General features: G+C 32.1%; 1 protein-coding gene across 2 annotated transcripts; it reads left to right on the forward strand.

Annotated features, from left to right (window-relative positions):
* LOC18609182 lies at window positions 3,260-8,534 on the forward strand. 2 transcript variants are annotated; one of them, XM_018122724.1, is made up of 5 exons: window positions 3,260-3,797; window positions 6,764-7,730; window positions 7,816-8,130; window positions 8,210-8,309; window positions 8,403-8,534. In XM_018122724.1, the coding sequence occupies exons 2-5, from the start codon at window positions 6,802-6,804 to the stop codon at window positions 8,526-8,528; spliced, it is 1,470 nt and encodes a 489-aa protein (XP_017978213.1). In that variant the 5' UTR covers window positions 3,260-3,797; window positions 6,764-6,801; the 3' UTR covers window positions 8,529-8,534. The 2 variants fall into 2 exon arrangements, 1 of the variants encoding a protein (XP_017978213.1); XR_001928327.1 differs by lacking the exons at window positions 6,764-7,730; window positions 7,816-8,130; window positions 8,403-8,534 and having other exon boundaries at window positions 8,210-8,367.

Consider the following 10,765-nt stretch of genomic DNA (forward strand, 5'->3'; position numbering starts at 1 on the left):
AAATTTAAAAAAATTTTGAACAATTTTTTTCGACGGATTTCCAACGAATTTTCAACGGAAAATTTCCAACAGAAAAATTCCGTTGGAAATCCATTGAAAAAATTTTTGGTGAGCAAAAAAAGACAGGAGACAACCAATTCTGACGGAATTTCTAATGAAAAATTTTTCATTGAAAATCCGTCGGAAAGTTCAAGGACAAAAAAGAATTTAAAACCCGGTTGAAGTTTCAAACGGAAATTCCGTTGGTAATAGTAATTTTATATTTTTTTATTTAAATATTTTAAACTTTTTATAAATTTTATTAATCTTTTATAAAAAATAGATATTATTAAAAGCAAATATATTCATATGTGAAGTTTATAATATTTAAAAGNGGCTGAATTAGAAATTGTGTTGAAATTCTATGAATTGTTTGTTTTGCCTTGACAGGTTGGGTAGTAATATAATTCCCATGTCATGCTGTCGAAACTTTTATTAATTTGGTGGGATATCGATTAGCTTACTGCAGTGGGCGGGTTTCTGTGGACCAACCTATTAGAAGGCCACGGTAAACCCCGTTATATTTACCTTAATACGAGAGGTGCGAAGGGTATCTCCTAAGGTAAAGCTTTAGAGCTCACTACACGCTAAACCACAACGTGAGGGTGAACTCAGCCAACGCCAAGGAACAGTTATGTTTTAAAACGTACAAATATGATTTATGGATATATGTCTTTTCTTTAACGGCCTTGGAGTACTCGGTTGGATGCCTCCGATCAAGGTATCCCCGAGAATGAGTTTTGGCACGAACCAAGATTTTAAGAAATTCATAAGCCATACTGATTATTTGAGTGAAATGAATTTATTTTATTTAGTTGAAATGAGTTTGAGACATTATGAATCATAGTACGATGAACTATTTTAAGTTGTCTCCATTTACTCGGCTTTAGATATTTTAGATGATGTTTGTTGACTCACTGAGTTTATATAAACTCACCACCCTCATTTTCACCCATTTCAGGCTCAAGATAGTCTGTAGATAGCTGATTTTGTCGAGGGTTACAGTTGGATTTGCATCCTAAAAAATCGTAGGTTCGCAGCCTTCGTTACTTTTGGTCATTCGAGGGGGCCCACATGTCATTGTAAATTAAATTACACACTCTGGCTCACTGTGTTACTATATGTACGAATTTATTTTGCTTTACGCTACAAAAATTATTTACAGATATCTCTATAAATATTATTCTATAAGAAAATGAAATATTTTATTCTAATTGCTATCATTTCACTTTAAATGAATGTTTTAAACATCTAAACTTATTTTTGCTTATGAAATATGTATTGTTCACTCATATACTACATTTTTAGATGGTTTTGAAATTTTTGAGAAAAAATGACCAAAATACCCTTGTGAGACAAAAATTATTTTTTTTATTGTTTTGATTTGAAAATAGCTTATAATCTTTTAAAATATGATATTAGCTACTGTTGCTCGCAGGGGAGGTGAGAAAACTGATATTAAAGCCTTGCGGGGTTTCGGTTGGCATTTCGGGTAATGAATGTCTATCGGGACATCGCGGCGGTTGTCACGGGCTCGAGGAGAGTACCGGGTCGTGACATCTTCAGTACCCTTCTGTTGCTTGTGAGTACATTGAAGAACTCGGAAAATGTGACTTAACGTTGCTTTTCCTCTTCCTATAATCATAGAAACATGTTAACAACATAAACAATTCACTACAAAAAATATGGTTTTTTTTTACGAAAAAATTTTCGTTTGAAATTTTCGTTGGAAATTTCCAACAGATTTCCAACGAAAATTTAAAAAAATTTTGACCAATTTTTTCTGATGGATTTTCAATGGAAAATTTTCAACGAAAAAATTCCGTTGGAAATTTGTTGGAAAAATTATTGGCGAGCCAAAAAAGAGAGAAGACAACCAATTCTGACGGAATTTCCAACGAAAAAATTTCCGTTGGAAATCTGTTGAAAAAATTTTTGGCAAGCAAAAAAAGACAGGAGACCACCATTTCCGACAGAATTTCCAACAGAATTTCCGTTGGAAAATTCCAATGGAAACTTTTCCATTGAAAATCCGTTGGAAAGATTTTTGGGAAGCAAAAAAAGACAGGAGACCACCATTTCAGACGAAATTTCAGTTGAAAATCCATCGTAAAGTTCTAGGACTAAAAAAAAAATTAAAACCCGATTGACGTTTCAAACGAAAATTCCGTTGGAAAAATGTATTACCAATGAAAATTTTCCAATGGAATATTCCGTTGGTAATAATAATTTTTTATATCTTTATTAAAATATTTTTAAATTTTTATAAATTTTATTAATCTTTTATAAAAAATTGATATTATTAAAATCAAATATATTCGTATGTGAAATTTATAATATTTAAAAGTTTAATTATGTTTTCTTTTGCTTATTTTTTTTACTTTTTTGTAAACTTTATTGAATCATAAATTATAAAATAATAATTTCAAATTAATTGATTCTATAACATTATAAAATTGATAAAAAGAAGAAAATAAATGTTTAAATTTTAAAAAACACATGATAAGATCTAATAAGAAATTTTAAAAAATACTAATACTTTATGTATGTTTTAATATTAATTAGTTAATATATAAATATTAAGATGATAGATATATAATGAACTTATTAATCTAATAAATTTAAAATATATTAGTTTATTATATCTATGTATACAAATTAGAATGATAGCTATATTTGACTATAGATATAAACCTGCATTATTAAAAGAAAAAAACTTATTGTATTAATATTAAATTACAAGTTATATTCTTTAACTGATATAACTTTAGAAGTTAATATATATATTTATGTATGTATATGAGATATTTAAATATCCTACATACATATATATTAATATGTTTTATATGTAAGCTTATAGTAATTTTATTTATATGATTATAGTTATTAGTTTTATTAGTTATTATCATATTTTTTATAAAATTATATTGATAAGCAATTATACAAATTTTGTAATATATATCAAATTATATTACATAATATTTGTGTCATTAATATATATAATAAATTTAGTAATATACCATTATGTTTTATATTGAGTAATTTTTAAATATTAATTTATTGATAAAATTCAAAATATTTAAATTTTTGTTGCTAGGGTGACTTGAACCATGAAAAATGTGTTAAACTTTAACCAAGTCTACAACTCATCCATTCTGATTTTAAAACTCCCCAACTTAATTTCAAACGAATTAAAACTACCATATAACTCAAATGGAAATCCCTATCCACCTCGTGAGACACTTTCCCCAAATCTTTCAACCCACCTTCCCTTCTTCTGCCTACATTCGTGGAAATCCCTAGCCACCGCACTCGTCACGGTCCCCAAATCTGTCAACCCGCCTTCCCTTTTTCTGCTGACATTCGTGGAAATCCCTAGCCACCACACTCGTCACGGTCCCCAAATCTGTCAACCCGCCTTCCCTTCTTCTACTAACAGTCGTGGAAATCACTGGCCACCGTGTGAGTCACTTTCCCGAAATCTCTCAACCCGCCTTCCCTTTTTCTGCCGACATTCATGAAAATCCCTAGCCACCGCATGAGTCACTTTCCCCAAATCTCTCAACCTGCCTTCCCTTCTTCTGCCAACAGTCGTGGAAATCTCGTTACCGATCTACGTGTGTTTGTCATTTTTGTCGGTGAGTTTTTGGACCGGATCTTGTTGCTGAGCCTATTTGCCTAGTGTAGAGTTCTTGTTTTGCCGACCATAGAGTCTTGTTGCTGAGCCTATTTGCTGCGAATCTTGGATCGGATCTTTGGTGAGTTCTTGCTGCACTTTTTGTGGGAATTTTTTGTAGTACCTGAAACTTGGTAAATGCAATGGCTTGAGTGCTTAAGGCTGCATCTGGATTTTTTGATTTGTACTGATTATAGTCAACATCTTTGAATTCAGAAAATGAAAAGAAAAACGACTTGAAATTCGATCTCTGTAGAATAATGATGCATAATCTCGTTACTGTTGCCTTTGATTACACCTGCTTCAGAAATTGGATTTGTTTTTCAATTATCCTAGGCAGCAGATATAGCAATATGGTAAACACAAATTTCAGTAACAAGTCAAAGAAGGAACATATACATACAGCTTCTATGAAATTTCAATTGTTCACTGGTAAACCAACGGCTGCTGCTGCTGCCCGAGCATACTTCTCCATCTTCCTGTTAGGATCCACACCAAATACTTAGACTTCACTATTATCAGTATATTACTCAAGATAAGGGCTTGTGCCAATGCCAATTTGCAGTACCTTTTTGGCCTTTCCCCATAGTCCCCCAAAGAGCTGTGACTTGTAACCTACAACCTTTGACATATAACAAAAGAGGTGTCATTGTCATGACCCATCGCCATCAAAACTCTAAAGATGAATTAAGACTTTCTTCTTCAACTAATTAACAAACCTCTACCTCATAAGATTACATAGTGAATGAAATGCTGTTTGACTTTTCATTCTTTCTTTAATTAGATAACCATTTAATTAAAATATATAATATGGGTTGTTAGATCTCTTTAATCTGATTGATTTGACATCATCACATGGTTACCACTGACTTAATATAAAATTTGATTTAATATTAGACGTAAGGATACTTGGATTTGTTTATGCTGCCATAACCTTAGCAAATGCTTAATCAGAATTAAGTGATGTGATTAAAACCTTTCTTCCTAATTAGCTACTTCAAACTATATACATGTGAAATTAAAATCGTTTAAGTAAAGAAGACTTGAGAATTTTAAGTTTCATAGTCATTAATTGGTCACTTCCAACGGAAAGCTGCTTTAAACTAAAAAAGATATAAATCAAATAAAATAAGAAAACATTAACAATTATATATCAAATTTTTAAAAAATTTACAATTTTTGTGTTCTATAAAATTTATTATTTTCTTTTCTATATAATATTTTTTTTCAAATTAAATAATAAACATATCAAAAGTCTTTACTTTAAAAAAATAGTAATTCCTTTCCTACGTAATTATTTAATTTTTGAATCATAAAATACTAATCCATACTAGCGGTCCAATTCATGGTGATGATGGTTATCCAAAAGGAAAAGCAAAAACGTTTTGCCCATTTTTCATGCACTTGGTTGTAATGGATTTTATACTAATTAATACATAGAAAAGCTTGTGAATATGAATTTATCCACTTGTTTATTAAGTTACACTTATTTACGATCCTGTTTTTAGATTTTTTTTCTTGTATAGAAAATTGATTTACTATCTTCATATGTTATTATTTTTTGTTATTATATTTAAATTGTTTAACTTAGTTTTGCATATTGGAATGTAGTTGTTAACAAATTTTATTATAATCAACGGTGAAAATTACCCTTGACTGTTATATTCTATGACACTTAGGATTATAGAATGACAGGAGATCGATCTTGGATGTACCGTCGCTTAACTTCTGATGGATTCATTATAGATGAATTTGTAAATGGAGTTAATGAATTCATTCATTTTGCACGTTCTAACACTACATTTATGTGGGAGAATAAAATTAGATGCCCTTGCTCTCGATGTAGTAATAACAAGTTTCTATGTAAGGATAAGGTGACAGAGCACATCCTTAATAGGGGTTTTACTGGTGCTTACACAATTTGGAGTTTACATGGGGAACATGATGTTGGACAATCATTAAGAAGTAGAGATATAGTTGAACCATATGCTAGTAATAAGGAACATGAGGAATATGGAGAACCTATATATGATGAGGAAATAGAAAATCCATATAGTAGAATGGTTAAGGATGCTATGGGTCCGGAAGTTGCTTTCAATTATGGTTGTGAAAATGAGTCAAGGTTTGTGGAAAAAAATCCAACTCCAAATGCATCTAGCTTTTACTCTTTGTTAAGTACTGCAGAGGAACCTTTGTGGTCAGGTTGCACAAAGCACACAACGCTTTCAACTGTGTCGCAACTTTTAATTGTTAAGTCAGAGTACAACTTGAGTGAATCATGTTTTGATCGACTGTTGGAGATAATAAAGAATATGTTGCCTTCAGATGAAACTTTACCTATTAATTTTTATAGAATGAAAAAAAAAAAGGTAGCAAAACTTAGATTGGGATATATCAAAATTCATGCTTGCAAAAACAACTGCATGTTATTTTGGATGGAAACTGCTAATTTTGAGCATTGTATGATATGTGGGCATCCTCAATTTAAACTAAGGAAATCAAGTGTGAAAAGGCAGAAGAAAATACCTTACAAGATTTTGCGTTACTTGCCACTTATACCTAGGCTTCAAAGGCTTTATATGTCATGCAAAACTGCTGAATATATGACGTGGCATGTGCAAAACCAAAGTGATGATGGAGTCCTCAAACACCCTATTGATGGTGAGGCTTGGCAACAATTCAACCGCACACATGAGTTATTTGCAATGGAACCTCGAAATGTCAGACTAGGGTTATGTGCTGACGGTTTCAATCCTTTTGAACCGACTGCAAAACCTTATTTTGTTTGGCCAGTAATGCTATGTGTGTACAGTTTACCCCCATGGATCTGTATGGAACAACAATATAGATTTTTTAATATGGTTATTCCGGGGAAGAAAAATCCAAGTCAAAACATAGATGTTTTCTTGAAGCCTTTGATATATGAGTTGAAAGTATTGTGGACCGAGGGTGTTGTAATGTATGATGCATATAGGAAACAAATTTTTCATATGAGGGTAGCATTATTATGGATAATTAATGATTTTCTTGCTTACGGTATGTTGTCAGGGTGGAGTGCTTATAGACGATTATCATGTCCCTATTGCATGGAACATTCTAAGGCTTTCATATTGGATCATGGCAGAAAACCTTGTTTCTTTGATTGTCATCGACAATTCTTGCGATCTAATCATCCTTTTAGAAGGCAAAGAGACAAATTTATTAAAAAAAGAGTTGAATATGACTTACCATTTCCTCAATTATCAAGTGAGGAAATATTGTCACGTTTGAATTCGCTTCCTGATCTCCCATTCGGAACAAAATGTGGTGACCAGAAGATTTCGGGTTATGGTGTTAGTCATAATTGGGTGAAGAATAGTATACTTTGGGATCTGCCTTATTGGCATATGCTTTTTATTCGTCACAATCTAGATGTGATGCATATTGAACATAATGTATTCAAGAATATATTCAACACAATGATGGATGTTAAGGGAATGACGAAAGACAACTTAAAGGCACGACAAGATTTAAAGGTGTCTTGCAAGCGGCCAGAATTGGAATTGATGAAAAATAATGGAAAAATTTTCAAGCTTAAGGCTGCGTACACCTTAAATAAGGAGGAAATAAAAAATGTTTGTGCTTGGGTGAAACAAATGAGATTTCCTGATGGCTTTGCGTCGAACATATCTCGGTGTATTAATGAGATTGATTACAAATTTTATGGGATGAAAAGTCATGATTGTCATATTTTTTTGCAACGATTGCTCCTAATTGTCTTCCATGATATGGTGCCTCACTCAATTTGGGATGCGATTACTGGGATATCTCACTTTTTTAGGGATTTGTGTGCAACGAAAATACTTGTAGATCATATGGAAGCTTTGCAAGGAAAAATATGTGAAACTATATGCAAACTAGAAAATATCTTTCCTTCTGGTTTCTTTGACTCTATGGAGCATTTGCCGATTCATTTACCTTACGAGGCAAAGTTTGGTGGACCTGTCCAGTATCGATGGATGTATCCATTTGAGAGGTACTATGATTGTTATTTGTTTTCAAATAGTTTATTAGAATAGTTTAAGGTACTTTCTAAGTTCGCTGAATATTGTGATTTTTAGATTTTTGCAACATTTGAAAAAGAAAGTAAAAAATCGAGCCTCAGTTGAAGGATTTATATGTGAGGCTTATATTATCGAGGAAATCTCCTCGTTTTGCTCATGGTATTTTGAACCTGCTATGCGAACAAGATTAAATAGAATGCCACGTAATGATGATGGGGGAGACGTGGACTCTCAAGGTCGTCTTTCAATTTTCATTCATTTTGGGCGAGCATTTGGTCCATTAGAGAAATCTCGATTTTTAGATGAGGATGAGTTTTATGCTGCTGAGCTATATGTTTTAATGAATAGTGAAGAGATGCTCCCATATATAAAGTAAGTATCATTCAACCATAAACTCAAATGATTAATCATAAGAATGAATTTAATCACTAAATTGTGGATATGATGATAGGATGTTTGATGAAATTATCAAGGGAGATGTTGTGCATATATCAGAAGATGAATTGGAGAAAGTACGTGATGCAAGATTCGTTAAATGGTTTAAAAATTATGTAAGTTTATGTAAATTATAAGTGAACTTTTAATAACATTGAGGCATTAATTATGTAATTATTAATTTTTGATCTTGTATGTCATGTTCGTAGGTTGCAACACGTATGGATGAAATTGACCCACGTATACTTGAAATCTCTCATGGTCCAGGACGTATGATAATGTCACGACCCGATACACCCCTTGAGCCCGTGACAACCGTCGCGGTGTCCTGGTAGACACTCATTGCCCGGAATGTCAACTCAAAACCCCGCAAGGCTTTACTATCAGTTTCTCTATTCCCTTGTGAGCAACCATTGTCAAATATCGTGTTTTAAAAGATTTTAAGCTGTTTCCAACTTTAAACAAATAAAATATTAATTTTTTATCTCACATGGGTATTTTGGTCATTTTTTTCAAAAATTTCGAAATTGGCTAAAACGTAATATACGAGTACAAAACACATAATTCATATTCAAAATGAGTTTAAAAGTCTAAAATCTTCATTTAAAACGAAATTATGGTTATTTGAATATAATAAGAAAATAAAAGAAATATTAAGTAAAATATTCTATTTTCTTATAAAACAATATTTATAGAGTTATACGTGAATAATTTTTATAGCGTAAAAGCTAAATAAATTTATACATACTTAAATACAGTAAGCCAAAATATTTAATTTAATTTACAATAACAAGAGTGCCCCCGAATAAACAAAAGTAAAGAGGACTATGAACTTACGGTTTGGAAAATACAGATCCCACTGTAGTCCTCGATGAGATCAGCTATCTACAGTTTATACTGAACCTGAAATGGGTGGAAAGGAGGGTGGTGAGATTATAAAATCCTAATGAATAAACAGACATCATCATAAACATCTAGAGTTGAGTACATGGAAACAATAAAGTAAATCATCATAAACCGGGTTATAGCATTAGAACACATTTTGTTCAAAACATGTAAAGAAGCTTATGAATCTCATAAAAATCTAGGCTTGTGCCATAAATCTATTCTCGGGGACACCTTGGCTAAGGCATCCTACCAAGACCGCCAAGGCTATTAAAATTCACATTTCTCATAAATCATGTTTTTGTTTTGAAAACATAGCCGTTCATTGGCGTTGGCTGAGTCCCCCCTCACGTGGTGGTTTAGCGTGAAGTGAACCCTAAACTTTACCCCAGGAGATACCCTACGCGCCTCTTCGTTCAAGGTAAAAATATAATGAGGTTTACCGTGCCCCTCTAAAAGGCTGATCCACAGAAACCCCCTACTGCAGTGATTAATTAATATATAATCCACCATATAATAAAACTCAATAACATGATATGGCAATTTTGTAATTCGTAGTTTTTCAAGGCAACCAAACAATTCGCATTTCAATACAATTGCCAATTAGCCAATCATGCTCGATTTATCATAAGCCAGTCAATTTAAACAATCAAATTGCCACAATTAACAGTCTCCGTGTACTCTATTTTTTCAAAATCATTATTGATTCCAAAACAATTTATAAATTAATTTCATTGAAACTCATTTATTCATAAAACATGAAAATTTTCCTTTTTAAATTCCTTTTTTCATAGAATTCATGAAAGCATCTAAAAACCACCCTAGATAATTAAAATGACAGTAAGTTTACTCACAATGTCTAGAATGCAGACTTTCGAAGCACTCTGTCTACTGGTCCTTGGATGCAATTTCCTTGCCTTTATCGGAGGACTCACCACCTTGACACAGTACAAAATCGAGAATTTCACCAAGTTGGTACTAAATCAAAATTAAACTAATTTTGACTACCAATGCATGATATGGAATGCAAAAATGCACTGGTAACTATCTAAACTCAGTATTGGCCTAATTCATCTTATCACCCGATTAAATTCCTAACGCGTCCGTTTAAACTCCAATTTAATTCTTTTCAGTTTCTATACCTCAATTGCACCCAAATTAACTTAATGTCCCTCAGTGTGGTGCAAATTATCAGTCCCAACAGTAAATTACGAAAATACCCCTAGTGGGTAAAAATTTATATTTTTGCTCCGAAAATTCCCATTATTTTTCTAGACTCATAATTCATCATTTCTTAACCAATTCTACTAGAATAAAAATCAAACTCATCCTCACTCACTACATGGTAAATTCAGCCATTAATGGTTGTGGGAGAAAATAAATTCTTTTCTTGTTGTTTTGTTTCTAAATATGCTAAACTAACTAAAAACACTAACATAAATTAAAATCAAATAAATCCAACAACTTTCTCTCTCCTAACCCATTTTAATCAGCCAACAATTCATCATAAAAACATGAAATTTGAGCATGGAAAATGAAGAGAAATGCTTAAGGAAAATAGATTTCAAGCTTAAGTTGAAAAATCCTACCTTTTTCACTTGTTTTACTTGATTTTTCACACTTTTTCTCTTGAAATTCCTCACCTAGGTTTTGTTTTTCCTTTCTTTCCCTCTCTTCCTTGCTTGGC

Source organism: Theobroma cacao, chromosome 6 (genome assembly GCF_000208745.1).
Source record: "Theobroma cacao cultivar B97-61/B2 chromosome 6, Criollo_cocoa_genome_V2, whole genome shotgun sequence".
Lineage (NCBI taxonomy): Eukaryota > Viridiplantae > Streptophyta > Magnoliopsida > Malvales > Malvaceae > Theobroma > Theobroma cacao.